Source organism: Dendrobates tinctorius, unplaced genomic scaffold, assembly GCF_039654945.1.
Source record: "Dendrobates tinctorius isolate UK_male_01 unplaced genomic scaffold, ASM3965494v1 ptg000107l, whole genome shotgun sequence".
Classification (NCBI taxonomy): domain Eukaryota; kingdom Metazoa; phylum Chordata; class Amphibia; order Anura; family Dendrobatidae; genus Dendrobates; species Dendrobates tinctorius.
Genome location: NW_027361775.1, coordinates 15,144,081 through 15,162,200, shown reverse-complemented (window position 1 = coordinate 15,162,200; position 18,120 = coordinate 15,144,081). Strand labels below are relative to the sequence as shown.

General features: G+C 39.3%; 1 protein-coding gene across 1 annotated transcript in view; it reads left to right on the top strand.

Moving 5' to 3' along the window:
- MYOM2 (myomesin 2) overlaps positions 1 to 18,120 on the top strand; it is a 251,758-nt gene that overhangs the window by 210,924 nt on the left and 22,714 nt on the right. The window contains exon 32 of the mRNA XM_073589183.1: positions 679 to 784. Within this exon, the coding sequence (XP_073445284.1) occupies positions 679 to 784 (106 nt within the window). The remainder of the gene's footprint in view (positions 1 to 678; positions 785 to 18,120) is intronic.

The window sequence follows — 18,120 nt, the reverse complement described above, 5'->3', positions numbered from 1 at the left end:
AAGCCTTTTCTTTATCCGTAAAACCTAATGAATGAACACAGAAGATAATTTACCTCTATTCATTGTTTACAGCTAAAATACAGAGTGACCATTTTGCTATTGCAAAGTCTGAAGTAATATAAGTGAGGAGCAACACATAAGTACGTTCTGCGTAAACACAATTACAGTCTATCCATTTAATCTCTAGTGATATATAATGCTAATAAAGTCTTTGCACCAGACGGTACAGTTTGAAATATCGGGCTTTAGCTCCTACTAGATAAAGTGAAGAGTCTATTATAAAGATAATTACTGAAATTACTGAGTGTTTATCATTTGAAGAGAAAAATGCATCAAGACATGTTGTGTCTAAGAGCTCATTGTGAAAATACTAAAGTAAAACTAGGTTGTTTCGAAAGAAAAATACCCTTGAAGACCAAAAACCCATAATGTCTTATTATAGCTGTCTGCATCCTTGTAGGAGGATTGTCATAAAAATGCATCAAAGTCAGTAATTCAATCTATTTCATATATAACTGAAGCTCCCAGATAATATGTCTCTATAATATCCAAAATAGATTTTCTTTTTGTACAGATCTAAAGAACAAATATATTTTTCTACTATGTCAAAGAAAAAAATTGAACCTGTGCTCAGCAAGCATAAGCTCAAGTAAAATATGCTCTCCCTCTGTTTTACAGGGTCATCTGCTTCTGAACTGAAGATACAGTGCACACCTGAAGGAATACGATTCCATTGTTACATGAAGTACTTCTCTGAAGAAATGAAAGTTTCCTGGTATCAAAGGTATGCAATCAATGGTATCATATTTGACATGATTTGGCAATATTGAGTAGATATGTACAGTGACAGACTAGGGTGCCAAGGGCCCACCGATAACATTGACTCTGGGGGTCATCTGTTCAGCTACATGCAAATATTACATTACTCTCATTCAAAAATGTAACCATGCTTCTATATCATCATAAACTAGTTTGTTAAATGATGAGATTCGGCCTTTGAATGTACATAGTAAATCAAGTATACTATGCCAACTACTGTTCATATAAGGGAAAACGCCTGCACAGGGGCCCTCTAGGAATTCACCTGTTCCCCAGTGTGCCAGTCCGAGCCTGGATAAGAACATGTTTATTCCAATGGTAGTCTTGTTCCACAATATTTTAGTCTCACTTCAAAAGTTTTTTTTTTCCCTTTCGTTGTGTGTACACACCAGTGTACAATGTATCTAAAGATGGCCAGATTGGAAACTGTAGTTTAGCTGGGAGAGTGAAAGTTTCCAAAAGTGAAGTAGCTGTGGATATTGCAGACCACAGTCACAAACTCTATAGCATGTATTTGTGACTTCCTATACTTGATGATTTTAAATTTTACTTCTTGGGCGAGATAGAGATTAATTTAATTTTAAAGCTTACAATTATAATAAAGGATTTGTTGTATAAAATAGGTGTAAAGCTTTAGATAATTATTAGCTGTCTTATGTGCAATATGTCAATATATCGTAAGCAAAGAAGGGGACAATGAGTCAATCCTCTGATTTGTGGGGGTACTATGTGATATTGTGATATGTGATGTCATGTGATATTGATGATTATCGCAAAGATCGGTCATTAACATAAAAGTTCCTTTAACCCCTTTCCTACATCGGGTGTACATTTACGCCAATGTCCTCCCTCCCTTTGATGTGGGCTTCGGGAGTGAGCCCACATCTTTCCCTAGACATATCAGCTGTTTCGAACAGCTGACATGTGCCTGGAATAGCCACGGGTGGACTTGTGATCCACCCGCTGCTATTAACCGTTAAATGCTGCTGTCAAACGCTGACAGCGGCATGTAAATGGCGCTCCCGGCAAGTCACATGATTGCGGGTCACTGGTTTGTCGGCGTGACAACCCGTGGTCTCCTGGATATCTCTATGGTTGTCGATACCGGATTGCTGTGAGCGCCAACCAGTGGTCGGCGCTCATAGCAAGTAAGCAATTCTACTACACCTGACCATCGTTTCTATGTAGCAGAGCCAATCAAGTTGTGGCAGCTTCTAGCCTCCTATGCAGACTATTGAAGCATGCCAAAACTTAAAGAAAAATGTGTTTAAAAATCTAAGAAAATAAAAAATATAAAAGTTTGCCCTTTCACCCCATAAAAAAAAATAAAACAATAAAAGTAAAATCAAACATGCACATAATTGGTAACGCCAAGTTCAGAATCGCACAATCTATCAATAAAAAAGGATTAACCTGATTGCTAAACTGCTTGGCGAGAAAAAAAGTTGAAACGCCAGAATTACGTTTTTTTGGTCGCTGCGACATTGCATTAAAATGCAATAACGGGTGATCAAAAGATGATATCTTCACCAAAATGATATAATTTAAAACGTCAGCCCGGCATGCAAAAAGTAAGCCCTCAACCAACCCAAGATCACGAAAAATGGTGGAGACGCTATGGGTCTCAGAAAATGGCGCAATTTTTTAAATTTTTTTAGCAAACTTTGGAATTTTTTTCACCACTTAGATAAAAAAGTACCTAGACATGTTTGGTGACTATGAACTCGTAAAAACCTGGAGAATGATAATGACAGGTCAGTTTTAGCATTTAGTGAACCTAGCCAAGCAAAAAACAAGTTTGGGATTGCACTTTTTTTCAATTTCACTGCACTTGGATTTTTTTCCTAGTACACGACATGATAAAACCAATGGTGTCGTTCAAAAGTACAATTTGTCCCACAAAAAAAGCCCTCACATGGCCATATTGATGGGAAAATAAAAAAGTTATGGCTCTGGGAAGGTGGGGAGCGAAAAACAAAAACGCAAAACTGAAAAAAGCTTTGGGTATAAGGGGTTAGACTCCTTTAATGTCTAATAACCCCTTCACCCCCAAGGGTGGTTTGCACGTTCATGACCGGGCCAATTTTTACAATTCTGACCACTTTCCCTTTATGAGGTAATAACTCTGAAATGATTCCATGGATCCCGGTGATTCTGACACTTTTTTCTCATGACATATTGTACTTCATGTTAGTGGTAAAATTTCATTCAAATAACTTGCGTTTATTTGTGAAAAAACGGAAATTTGGTGAAAATTTTGAAAATTTCACAATTTTCCAACTTTGAATTTTTATGCCCTTAAATCACAGAGATATGGCACACAAAAAACTTAATAAGTAACATTTCCCACATGTTTACTTTACATCAGCACAATTTTGGAACCAAAATTTTTTTTGTTAGGAAGTTATAAGGGTTAAAACTTGACCAGCGATTTCTCATTTTTGCAACAACATTTTATTTTTACGGACCACATCACATTTGAAGCCACTTTGAGGGGTCTATATGATAGAAAATACCCAAAAGTGACACCATTCTAAAAACTGCACCCCTAAAGGTGCTCAAAACCACATTCAAGAAGTTTGTTAACCCTTCAGGTGCGTCACAGGAATTTTTTGAATATTTAAAAAAAATGAACATTTAACTTTTTTTCACAAAAAAAATACTTCAGGTTCAATTTTTTTTTATTTTACCAAGGGTAACAGGAGAAATTGGGCTGCAGAAAGTTATTGTGCTATTTGTCCTGAGTACACTGATACCTGATATGTGGGGGGAACCACTGTTTCGGCGCATGGCAGAGCTCATAAGGGAAGGAGCGCCGTTTGACTTTTTCAATGCAAAATTGGCTGGAATTCAGATTGGACGCCATGTCACGTTTGGAGAGCCCCTGATGTACCTAAACAGTGGAAACCCCCCACAAGTGACACCATTTTGGAAACTAGACTCCACAAGGAACTTATCTAGATATGTGGTGAGAACTTTGAACCCCCAAGGGCTTCACAGAAGTTTATAATGTACAGCCGTACAATTAAAAAGTCATATTTTTTCCACAAAAAGGTGAAAACCCTCAATTCTTATTTTTCCAAGGGTAACAGGACCCTAAAAGTTTTGTGCAATTTGTCCTGAGTACGCTGATACCCCATATGTGGGGGTAAACCACTATTTGGGCGCATGGCAGAGCTCGGAAGGGAAGCAGCGCCATTTGACGTTTTTGGCTGGAATTGAGATCGGACACCATGTCGCATTTGGAAAGCCCCTGATGTACCAAAATAGTGAAACCCCCCCACAAATGACACCATTTTGGAAACTAGACCCCCCCAAGGAACTTGTCTAGATGTGTGGTGAGCACTTTGAACCCCCCCAGTGCTTCACAGAAGTTTATAACTCCCAGGCGTGAAAATAAAAAAATCGTATTTTTTCAACAAACATGATCTTTTAGTCACCAATTTTTTTATTTTCCCAAGGGTACCAGGAGAAATTGGACCCCAAAAGTTGTTGTCCAATTTGTCCTGAGTTCGCTGATACCCCATATGTGGGAGAAAACTACTGTATGGGCACATGTCAGGGCTCGGAAAGGAAGTAGTGACGTTTTGGAATGCAGACTTTGATTCAATGGTCTGCAGGTGTCATGTTGCTTTTGGAGAGCCCCTGATGTACCTAAACAGTGGAAACCCCACACAAGTGACCCCATTTTGGAAACTAGACTTCCTAAGGAACTTATCTAGATGTGTGGTGAGCATTTTGAACCCCCCAGTGCTTCACAGAAGTTTATAATGACCGGGCGTGAAAATAAAAAAATGGTATTTTTTCAACAAACTTGATCTTTTAGTCAACAATTTTTTTATTTTCTCAAAGGTACAAGGAGAAATTGGACCCCAAAAGTTGTTGTCCAATTTGTCCTGAGTACGCTGATACCCCATATGTGGGAGAAAACTACTGTATGGGCACACGTCAGGGCTCGGAAGGGAAGTAGTGACGTTTTGGAATGCAGACTTTGATGGAATGGTCTACCGGTGTCATGTTGCTTTTGGAGAGCCCCTGATATACCTAAACAGTGGAAACCCCTGTCAAGTGACCACATTTTGGAAACTATATCCCCTAAGGAACTTATCTAGATGTGTGGTGAGCACTTTGAACCCCCAAGGGCTTCACAGAAGTTTATAATGCCCAGGCAGGAAAATAAAAAAAATCGTATTTTTTCCACAAACATGATCATTTAGTCCCCAATTTTTTTATTTTCCCAAGGGTATCAGGAGAAAATGGACCCCAAAAGTTGTTGTCCAATTTGTCCTGAGTACGCTGATACCTCATATGTGGGAGAAAACACACGTATGTATGGGCACACGTCGGGGCTCGGAAGGGAAATAGTGACGTTTTGGAATGCAGACTTTGATGGTATGGTCTTCGGGTGTCATGTGCGTTTGGAGAGCCCCTGATGTACCTAAACTATTGAAACTCCCCACATGTGACCCCATTTTGGAAATTAGACCCCCCAAGGAACTTATCTAGATGTGTGGTGAGCACTTTGAACCCCCAAGTGCTTCACAGAAGTTTATAACGCCCGGGCGTGAAAATAAAAAAATAATTTCTTTCCACAAAAATGAAATTTTTGCCTCCAATTTTTTATTTTCCTACTGGTAACAGGATAAATTGGACCACAAAAGTTGTTTTGCAATTTGTCCTGAGTAGGCTGATACCCTATATATGGGGGTAAAACACTGCTTGGGCGCATGGCAGAGCTTGGAAGGGAAGGAGCACCATTTTGACTTTTTCAGCGCAGAATTGGCTGGAATTGAGATCAGACACCATGTTGCATTTGGAGAGCACGTGATGTGCCAAAACAGTGGAAACCCCCCAATTCTAACTCCAACCCAAACCCCAACACACCACTAACCCTAATCTCAGCCCTATCTCTAGCCCTAGCCCTAACCCTAGCCCTAACCCTAGCCCTAACCCTAGCCCTAATGGGAAAATGGAAATAAATAGATTTTCTTTTAATTTTATTATTTTTCCCTAACTAATGGGGTGATAATGGGGGGTTTGATTTACTATTTTTGACGGTTTTTTGTTTGGCAACTGTCGAACGCTAAAAGACGCTTTTTATTGTAAAAATAGTTTTTGCATCACCACATATTGAGAGCTATAATTTTTCCATATTTTGAGTCATATGAGGTCTTATTTTTTGCGGGATGAGTTGACGTTTTTATTGGTATCATTTTCGAGCACGTGACATCTTTTGATCGCTTTTTATTCTGATTTTTGGGACGCAGAATGAACAAAAACCAGCGTTTCATGAATTTCTTTTGGGGGGTGCGTTTACACCATTCCGTGTGCGGTGAAATTGATAAGACGGTTTTATTCTTCGGGTCAGTACAGTTACAGCGATACATCATTTAGGTTTTTTTATGTTTTGGCGCTTTTATGCAATGAAAACAATTTTATATAAAAAATAATTATTTTTGCATCGCTTTATTCTGCGAGCTATAACTTTTTTATTTTTTTGCTGATGATGCTGGTTAGTGGCTTGTTTTTTGCAGGACGAGATGACATTTTCAGCGGTACCATGGATATTTATATGTGTCTTTTTGATTGCGCGTTATTGCATTTTTTGTTCGGCGGTATGATAATAAATCATTATTTTTTGCTTCGTTTTTTATTTTTATTTTTTAAGGGGTTTGCTAAAGGGGTTAACTAATGGGATAGTTTTATAGGGCGGGTCGTTACGGACGCGGAGATACCAAATATGTGTACTTTTATTGTTTTTTTTATTTCCAAAAAATGAATTTATTAGGGAATATTTTTTTTTTTTAATTTATTTAGCGATTTTTTAAAAATTATTTTTACACTTTTTTTAACTTTATTACATTGTCCCAGGGGGAACATTACTGTCATGTGACAGATCAGCGATCTGTCACAGGCACTGCACTTGGCTTCCTCTTGCCTGCGCTTTGCAGACATGAGGAAGCCAGCTCCCTGCAGGCCCCCGAAGGTCCCCGTCGCCATCTTGGATTCGGGGACCTGCAGGGATGGAGCCCCCCGCAGCAGCACTGCACATTGCGCTGCTGTGGGGGGCTCAGGGAAGCATGGAGGGAGCCCCCTCCCTGCCGATGCTTCCCTTTAACCTCCGGTACACCGCAATCGTGTTTTATCGCGGTGTGCAAGGGGTTAACGTGTCAGGGGCAGTCCGTGACCACCCCTGACACATTGTGCCGGGTGTCAGCTGTGATAATCAGCTGACACCCTGCCTTGATCAGCGGCGCTCACCAGGTGAGCGCTGCTGATCGCGGTAGACGGGACGGGATAGTGCGTCTGATGTCAGAAAGGGGTTAAATAAATGGAATGAGTTGTAATTTTAGTGGCACCATATTAGAATACATAGAAGTTATTGATTAATTTTCATTAATTTTTGTCGCTTTCACTATTATTTTAGTATTAGTCATTACTAATATAGCAATGCACACTATTGATATTTTAGTTCTAACTGCAAAACGTGATATATAACTGTAATTTTTAAGTGATTTTGTCTGTTTTGCTGTTGATTTACCTTTTCTCCTCCTCCCACTCTCCCTCCCCATAAAATTTTATGAGAACCAGTTGCCATCTCCTATCTCAGTAATGTTGAAATCTGTGTTCATGGAAGATTTTGCTGATGATTTGAAAGGATGATCAGTCCAGGAGCAGAAAAAACAGATGTCTCTAATCAGATATATTACAAAGCTTCTTATATCACGTGTACTATAGATTTCTGACAAACAAGTTAATAAGTAAAATAATGTTAATTTATCAGTTTGTGATTGTCTAATCAGTTGTATAAAACATTGCATTACTGTCGATTACACTGATTGATGGCCTATCAAGTCAAAGCCTAATAGCCTCACATACATGTCAAACCTGGAGACCTTTATTGGTTGTTGACGGGCTTACAGATTAAATACTGTTACATATAAAGAGTTTTTGGCTGGAATTTGCCTTCTCAAATATGGGCTGTTACAGCATAACATCAACTGTTAAGAGGTTAAGGAAGGGGTTATAAAATATTAACCCCTCTCTGACATTAGACGTACTATTCTGTCCATTTGCCCTTTGACTTAATTCCCATGGACAGAATAGTATGTCATAGGCGATCAGCCGCACTCACGGGGGGAGCATGGCTGATCGCAGCAGGGTATCATCTGTTTCTCACGGCTGACACCTGGCACAAAGTGCCAGTAGCGGTCACGGACCACTCCTGGCACTGTAACCCCCAGAATACTGCAATCAAACATGATCGCAACATTCTGGAGCGGGCAAAGAGGCTGACAGCCCCTTTGCCTTTGGATTGGAGACCCCGCGGCATGATGCGGGGTCCTGATCACTTCCATAGCAACCTGATATCATCATGTCAACATCTGGGTCTCCAGACCTGAGAGACTTCCTGTCATGCACACTAATGATCAGTGTAAAATCCATGCAGCGCTGACAGCTTCTATAGCATGCAGATCTGCATGCCATAGAAGCGATCAACCTTCTCAAAAGGAGTGTCCCATAGTGGGACAAAGTGTAAAAGTAAGAATGAATTAAAAAAAATTTCTTAAATAATTGTAAAAATATTTTTAAAAAATGATTAAATCTTTATTTTTTATTATTTTTTTTCTTTCATTAAATCAATATTTGAATAAAAAACTTAAACAATAAAAGTACACATATTTAGTATTGTTGCGTCCGTAATGACCTGACCTATAAAACTGTCCCACTAGTTAACCCCTTTAGTGAACACCATTAAATAAAACAAGGCAAAAAACAATGCTTTATCACCATGCCCCCAAGCAAAAAGTGGAATAATGCGCGATCAAAAAGACGGATATAAATAAACGTGGTACTGCTGACATCATCATCTTGTCCCACAAAAAACAAGCTGCCACATAGCTCCATCACCAGAAAAATAAAAAAGTTATAGCTCTCAGAATAAAGCGATGCAAAAATAAATCTTTTTATGTAAAATAATTTTTATTGTATAAAAGTGCCAAAACATAAAAAAAGATCATGACTCTGTGTGTCAAAATATGGACAAATTATAGCTCTCAAAATGTGGTGATGCAAAAACTATTTTTTGCAATAAAAAACATCTTTTAGTGTGACAGCTGCTAAACATTAAAACCCGCTATAAAAACCTGCTATAAATAGTAAATCAAACCCTCCTTTATCACTCCCTTAGTTAAGGAAAGATAATAAAATAAAAAAATGTATTTATTTCCATTTGCCCATTAGGGTTAGGTTTAGGGTTGGGATAAGGGTTAGGGTTGGGTTTAAAGTTAGGATTAGGATTGGGGCTAAAGTTAGGGTTAGGGTTGGGGCTAAAGTTAGGGTTAGAGTTGGGGCTAAAGTTAGGGTTAGAGTTGGGGCTAAAGTTAGGGTTAGGTTTGGGATTACGGTTAGGATTGGGATTGTTCTGATGAAGGTCTACTGTATGACCGAAAACATTCAAAGGAGTTTGTTGAACTGGATGCTTATACAATAATGGAACTGTTAAATTGCCTTCTTTTTTGAGTGCCAAGTTATTTACTGTATTCTATAGGGTTGGGATTAGGGTTAGGGGTGTGTTAGGGCTAGGTTTGTGGTTAGGGTTGGGATTAGGGTTAGTGGTGTGTTGGCATTAGGGTTGGAGTTAGAATTGGGGGTTTCCACTGTTTAGGCACATCAGGGGCTCTCCAAACGCGACATGCGTCTGATCTCAATTCCAGCCAATTCTGCTTTGAAAATGTCAAATGGTGCTCCTTCTCTTCCAAGCTCTGCCATGCACCCAAGCAGTGGTTTACCCCCACATACAGGGTATCAGCATACTCAGGACAAATTGCACAACAACTTTTTGGGGTCCAATTTCTCCTGTTACCTTTGGTAAAATAAAAAATTTTGTGAAAAAATATCATTTTCTATTTTTATGGCTCTACATTATAATCTTCTGTGAAGCACTTGGGGGTTTAAAATACTCACCACACATCTAGATAAGTTCCTTAGGGGATCTGCTTTCCAAAATGGTGTCACTTGTGGGGGATTTCCACTGTTTAGTCACATCAGGGGCTCTCCAAATGCGACATGGCCTCCGATCTCAATTCCAGCCAATTTTGCATTGAAAAGTCAAACGGCGTTCCTTCCCTTTCGAGCTCTGCCATGCGCCCAAACAGTGGTTTACCTGCATCTATGGGGTATTATTGTACTTACTCAGGACAAATTGTACAACAACTTTTGGGGTCCAATTTCTCCTGTTACCCTTGGTAAAATAAAACAAATTGGATCTGAAGTAAAAATTTTTGTGAAAAAAATGTTCATTTTTTTAAACATTCCAAAAATTTCTGAAAAGCACCTGAAGGGTTAATAAACTTCTAGAATGTGTTTTTGAGCACCTTGAAGGGTGCAGTTTTTAGAATGGTGTCACTTTTGGGTGTTTTCTATCATATAGACCTCTCAAAGTGACTTCAAATGTGGTCCCAAAAAAATGGTGTTTTACAAATGAGAAATTGCTGTTTAACTTTTAACCCTTAGAACTTCCTAAGAAAAACAAATTTTTTATTCCAAAATTGTGCTGATGTAAAGTAGTCATGTGGGAAATGTTATTTATTAATTATTTTATGTGACATGTTTCTCTGTTTTAAGGGCATGAAAAATCAAAATTTGGAAAATTGCAAAATTTTCTAAATTTTCGCCAAATTTCCATTTTTTTCACAAGTAAATGCAAGTCATATCAAAGAAATTTTACCACTATCATGAAGTACAATATGTCATGAGAGAATAATGTCAGAATCACCAGGATCCATGGAAGCGTTCCAGAGTTATTACCTCATATATTGACAGTGGTCAGAATTGTAAAAATTGGCCTGGTCATTAACATGCAAACCACCCTTGGGGTAAAGAGGTTAAAATTACTGTATGTTAGAAAAATGTTTATTACAAAAGCCATTACAAGTAATATTTCACTTCTGTAATATACAGATGTCAATTTTAAAAGTATGTTGTTATTTAAGATCCAATAATTAGAACGGGAAAGATTAAATTGACAGTTTCCAAAATTATGTCAAAATAATTAAGATAAAACTTCTGTGACGTAAATGACACACCTTGGCCTTCATGAGAGAGATGAATTTTAAATCTATTACTGATATTTACTACTTGTAGATTCATAGGAATACCTAGGAAATTACAGTTAGTTATGAAATGACTGAACAGTTTTCGGAGCCTTTCTTTACTTTGTTTTCTTTAAAATCTTTTTTAAACTAATTTAAATTTCTAAGTATATTCAAGTTACCTGATGTTTCAATATTGTTTGCAAATAGTTTAACTGTAGTTAAATTTAAAGGGCTATTCTCAAAATGTATCTTGAGCAGCATATGGCTCTTCATTCTCTTTCACTTCCTTACTGGGGACAGGCGCTCCTCCTTAAATGACAGTTCTGATTAAGTAGCTATGTTCTACTACTGAGCTTCCTCCTGCTATTTTGACACATTAAAGACCTGTCAGTGTTTGATCTGAACTATACACTATTATCACTATATTTGCATATACAGATAACAGTGCATTTGAACAAGTGTACAGCTCAAGTGAGAAATGATCAAGAGAAGTCTTTAGGAAACAGTCAATGGTGGGGGTGGGGAGATTGTGGTTTTTGGAGGAATGATATCAGATTAGGAGCTGAGAGGGAGAGTGAGGTGAGTAGCTAACTACTGTATAGAAATTAATGAGCTGGAAAAATCTGACTGTTATCCCATGAGTTAACACCACAGTCTGGAATGTAGCTATTATGTGTACTAATCCAGATTCTGGTGGTTGATCTCCTTGGCAACAATCTGTGCACTTTGTAAGATAAAAGCTCTCATAGCATAAAAAGCTACAAGACTTTGTGATTTTTGAAATAAAAAAATTGTGGTGAATTCTAGCAAAAACATTTAAACGCTTATTACAAAAATACAAGAAATATTGTGTAAACGGGTTGTGACTATGGGGGAGAGAGTTTCATTTCTAATACATTTCAAGTACACTTATTCCAATGAAAGAAGATCCAGCATGTTTGAAAGACATTGCAAACCTGCCCCCCATAGTCACAAGCTGTTTGCACAATATTTTTAATATTTTTCTAATAAGATATTGCAATATGCCAACTCCATTGCTCCTAGACTCTTCTCCCACTCTTCCTGTCTCTGGAGGGATCATGTTTCACATGCTTAGCAGCAAATAGGGCAGCTTCAAGTTAGGAGGCAAACAATTGGGCAATTTGTCAATAGGTGATCTGTGTTGTACGTGAATTACAGTAGCGCCTAACAATTTGTAGGGACATGCAATAAATATGGAAATTATAGTCCTTCATGTTGGTAATCCAATCCATATCAAAACAAAAGATGCTATAATAAGCTGTACACGAGAAGGAAAAATAAAAATAATTACCTTAGAACTACAATGGCATCATCTGCTGAGCTTTCAAAAGAATTAAGTCATGTAGTTATTTTACATTTTAGTATAAACATAAGCTTAGCCCCTTAGTGACAGAGCCAAATTGCAGCTTAATGACCAGGCCAATTTTTACAATTCTGACCACTGTTATTTTATGAGGTTATAACTCTGGAACGCTTTAACGGATCCCGCTGATTCTGAGATTGTTTTTCGTGACATATTCTACTTCATGTTAGTGGGTAAAATTTCTTCAATATGACCTGTGTTTATTTATGAAAAAATGGAAATATGGTGAAAATTTTTAAAATTTTGCAATTTACAATCTTTTAATTTTTATGCCCTTTAACAGAGAGATACTGTATGTCACACAAAATACTTAATAAATAACATTTCACACATGTCTTCTTTACATAAGCACAATTTTGGAATTCAATTTTTTTTGTTAGGAAGTTATAAGGGTTAAAAGTTAAACAGCGATTACTCATTTTTAAAACACCATTTTTTTTAGGGATTACATCACATTTGAAGTCATTTTGAGAGGTGTATATGATAGAAAACATCCAAAAGTGACACAACTCTAAAAACTGCACTCCTCAAGGTGCTCAAAACCACATTCAAGAAGTTTATTAACCCTTTATGTACTTCACAGGAACTGAAGCAATGTGGAAGGAAAAAATTAAACATTTAACTTTTTTTTACAAACATTTTACTTCAGAACTAATTTTTTTATTTTGACAAGTGAAAAAGGGAAAATGAACCATAAAATTTGTTGTGTAATTTCTCCTGAATACGCTCATACCTCATATGTGTGGGTAAACCACTGTTTGGGCACATGACAGGGCTTGGAATGGAAGGAGCGCCATTTGACTTTTTCAATGCAGAATTGGCTGGAATTGAGATCGGATGCCATGTCGCATTTGGAGAGCCCCTGATGTGCCTAAACAGTGGAAACCCCCCAAAAATGACATTGTTTTGGAAACTAGACCCCTTAAGGAACTTGTCTAGATGTGTGGTGAGCGCTTTGAACCTCCAAGTGCTTCACAGAAGTTTATGATGTAGAACTGTGAAAATAATTCATATTTTTTCAACAAAAATGATTTTTTGCCCCAAAATTTTTATTTTCCCAAGCGTAACAGGAGAAATGAGACCCCCAAAACTGTTGTGCAATTTGTCCTGAGTATGCCGATACCCAATATGTTGGGGTAAACCACTGTTTGGGTGCACGCAGAGCTCGGAAAGGAAGGAGTGCCATTTATCTTTTTCAATGCAGATGTCAGGAATCGAACCTGGAACCTCTTGTCTGCTGGCCAGCAGCTCAGCCATCTGAGCTATGCGGCTGCTTGGAAGATCCCATGCGAAACCAGATACCAGTGATTCTTGTTCTTGATCAGCTCCACTCTGTGCTCTCCTAATTGGCCCATTGATTGCTAATTGCCCACCCTATATAACCTCAGCCAGTACTCTTCCTCATTGCGTGATTATTGTGCTTCCAGCCTGTAGTCAAGCTCCTTCTCCTGCTGCTGCAGCTGCTCCATCTGCTAAGTATCGCTGATCCCGTGTACCGACTTCTGGCTTTTCCTCTGACTTCGTTATCCGCCTGCTCCATCTGCTAAGTATCGCTGATCCCGTGTATCGACTTCTGGCTTTTCCTCTGACTTCGTTATCTGCCTGCTCCATTGCTAATGCATTGCTTATCCAGTGTACTGACTTTCGGCTTCACCTGACTACGCTTCCTGCCTTGCTCCCTCTAGTGGTTGCAATAACACTGGCTCCAACCTGAACCAGATCGTGACAGAATAATCACGCGCCAAAATGGAGTCCGTTGTAGCCACCCTGACAAAACAAGTTTCTGAACTTCAAAGTTTTTGTACCACTTACCAAGAAAAATATTCTAAACTACAAACAGTAGTATCAGGCCAACAAAAGGAAATAATTGAACTACAAAGGCAACTTCTTGACATGCGCAATTCAAGCCCAGAATCAAACGCACGAATGCCGCTGCCTGCAAAATTCAATGGGGATCGTCAGCAGTACCGAGGATTCCTCAACCAATGCCGGATATACTTCCAAATGCAACCTGCTCCATTTACCAGCGATAGGAAGAAAGTATTTTTTCTGATTAATCTCCTGACTGATGAAGCTCTTGCATGGGCCTCACCATATGTGGAAAAGAACTATGACATCCTTAATAACTTAGATTCCTTCATCACAGCTATGAATCAAGTTTTTGATGATCCAAACCATTGTGCCACAGCAGAAACCAAATTGCATAATTTACGCCAAGGACGACGCTCGGTCGCTGAATATACATCAGAATTCCGTCGCTGGGTGGCCGACACCACATGGAACTCAGCGGCCCAGAGAAGCCAGTTTCGACGAGGATTATCAGAGTCAGTAAAGGATGAGCTTGCCAGGGGCAAAACCCCTGATCAGTTGGAAGACTTTATTCACCTATGTGTTCGAATAGACCAGAGGCTCACCGAGCGGAGAAAGGAGAGACTTCGAGTACTGGAAAATAACCCTGCCCTTTCTTTCTCTTCGTCTAACCATGAACAAAAGACGCAAAGTGTGTCTGAACCGATGCAAATCGATGTTATTCGAAAACCGCTCTCAGCACAAGAAAAGCAGAGGCGACGGGCTGAAAATTTATGTCTCTATTGTGGGGGCTCAGGTCATTTCGCCATCAATTGTCCTAATAAAAGGACTATAGCCTTCATAAGCGACATGACTGCAAGCGATACAGACCTCTCCCAACAGCCATATCCTAGTATGCGGAAGATTTCATCAGTAACGCAGGAGAAAAACAAGATGTGTGCATCATCATCTCATTTTGTCATTCCCATTCAGGTCATAATGGGCAACCAAACAGTACGATGTTCGGCCTTGTTAGATTCTGGAGCAGGAGGGAATTTTATGGACTTAAAATTCACATTGGATAATAATATTTCAAGCAGAACTAAATCCATACCAATCGAAATGGAAACGGTGGACGGATCACCCTTATCTTCTGGACCTGTTACTCATGAGACGATTGAGCATGAGATTTGTATGGAACCTGATCATCACGAAACTGTCAGTTTCCATCTGATTTCCTCTCCAAAATTTCCCGTTATCCTAGGAGTTCCCTGGTTCTCAACTCATAACCCCTCTATCAACTGGGCTTCAAGGACCATTACCTTCCCTTCAGAATACTGTAAGAACAATTGCCATAGTGATCCACCTGTTCCTAAACAAATCCAAGTATCTGAGATTTCTCATACGAAGGAAGATAAACTACCACCACAATACCAACAATTTTCTGATGTCTGCAGCAAGAAAAAAGCTGATCAATTGCCTCCTCATCGTCCGTATGACTGCCCCATCGAGCTGCTTCCTGGAACAACTATTCCATTCGGGCGAATTTACAATCTCTCTGAACCAGAACTGAAGGTACTGAGAGAGTATCTGGATGAAAACTTAGAGAAAGGCTTCATCCGACCTTCTACATCTCCAGCTGGGGCACCCTTATTCTTTGTTGAAAAGAAAGACTCAACTCTGCGGCCATGTATCGATTACAGGGAAATTAATAAAATTACCGTAAAAAATCGCTACCCACTTCCGTTGATTCCAGAGTTATTAGAAAGACTCCGCTCTGCTAAAATTTTTACTATACTGGACCTGAGAGGGGCCTACAACCTCATACGGATTCGCCCTGGAGATGAGTGGAAGACCGCCTTCAGAACAAGATACGGACATTTTGAGTACCTAGTGATGCCTTTTGGCCTTAGCAACGCCCCAGCCACCTTTCAGCACTTAATTAATGATGTGTTTCGAGATTTTTTGGATCAATTTGTTGTTGTTTATCTCGATGACATTCTTATATTTTCAGATACCTTGGAGGAGCATCGCAGGCAAGTCCAGTTAGTCTTGGAACATCTACAGGAGAATCATCTCTACATAAAACTTGAGAAATGTGAATTCGAACAACCCACGATCCAATTTTTAGGATATGTCATCTCCCCAGAAGGTCTGAGCATGGATCCTGGTAAGATCAATGCAGTGGTGGATTGGCCACCCCCAAAGAATTTGAAAGACGTCCAGCGCTTCATTGGCTTCGCCAACTTCTACAGAAGATTCATTAAAAACTTTTCAAAAATTATTCTGCCAATCACCTTGCTAACCAAGAAAACCCAAGTTTTTTTTTGGTCTACAGAGGCACAGGAGGCTTTTGACAAATTAAAAAATCTTTTCACTTCCGCACCACTACTAGTCCATCCAAATCCGGAACTGCCATTTGTTGTTGAAGTGGATGCCTCGGATTCTGCAGTGGGAGCCATTCTGTCTCAGCAAGTTGGAGATAAGATGCAGCTTCATCCATGCGCATTTCTTTCTCATACCATGTCACCGGCGGAAAAGAACTACGACATTGGGAATAAAGAACTTTTAGCCATAAAAGTCGCCTTCTCCGAGTGGAGACATCTCCTAGAAGGTGCCAATCATCTGGTGACCGTCCTCACTGACCACAAAAATCTAGAGTTTTTACGCACAGCAAGAAGACTGTCTGCAAGACAGGCATGGTGGGCCTTGTTTTTCTCAAGATTTAATTTTGTAATTTCCTATCGGCCTGGTTCGAGAAATGGCAAAGCTGACGCCCTGTCCAGGATTTGTTCTGAACCTCAGGAGAGTTCTAATACTGACAGTACTATTCTGGGCCCCAAAAATTTTTTGGGAATATTGGACTCTAAAGTTTTTTTTGCTCAGATTAAAAATGGCTACCACAACGACCCTTTTCTTAACCATCCTCCTAAAGATGTCAATCTTTTTTTCAAGAAGGGATTTTGGATGCTGAACCACAGGGTTTATATCCCAGAATCGGTGAGACTCGAAGTCCTCAAATTAGTCCATGATTCTAAACTTGCAGGACACCCCGGAGTCATGAAAACCCAAGAACTACTACTTCGTTCCTTTTGGTGGCCTAATTGTAGAAGGGATGTGAAAAAATATGTGTCCTCCTGTGTAACATGTGCACATAACAAGACACCACGTTCCTCTCCTTTAGGACTTCTACAACCTCTTCCAGTTCCATCCAGACCTTGGGGATCAATCTCAATGGATTTCATCGTGGATCTACCTCCATCTAAAAAAATGACTGTGATTCTCGTTGTGGTAGATCGACTCACAAAGATGGCCCATTTCATCCCAACTAAAAGAATTCCTACTGCGGAACAAACTGCTGAGTTAATGATCAAAGAGGTTTTTAAGCTGCATGGGACTCCTGATAATGTAGTCTCCGACAGAGGGGTGCAGTTCACATCGAAATTCTGGAAAAGCTTCTGTACAGCCCCGGGAGTCACTGTGAATCTTTCTACGTCTTTCCATCCGCAATCAAATGGCCAGACAGAGAGGACGAACCAGACTCTCGAGCAATACCTCCGCTGCTTCATTTCATATCTTCAAGATGATTGGGTGGACTATTTACCAACAGCGGAATTTGCCTATAACAACGCTAAACACAGCTCTACAGCCCAGAGTCCTTTTTATGCTAACTATGGCTTGCATCCAGTATGTATTCCTAATCTTCCTTTTGAAACTTCTACCCCTGCTGTTGCTGACCGACTCAACAGATTAAAGGAATCCCAGGAGAAATTAATTGAGATATTGCAAAAGGCCCAAGAAGACTATAAAAAAGCAGCAAATAAACACCGTAGAGAACCTCCTAATCTGCACGTGGGTGACAAGGTTTGGTTGTCCACTAAAAACCTAAAAACACACGTGCCATCTTCTAAATTGGGACAAAAATTCATAGGACCCTTCCAAATTGCTGCACAAATTAACAAAGTTGCTTTCCGGTTGGAACTTCCCAGCAGTCTTAAGATTTACCCAGTGTTTCATGTATCTCTGCTCAAA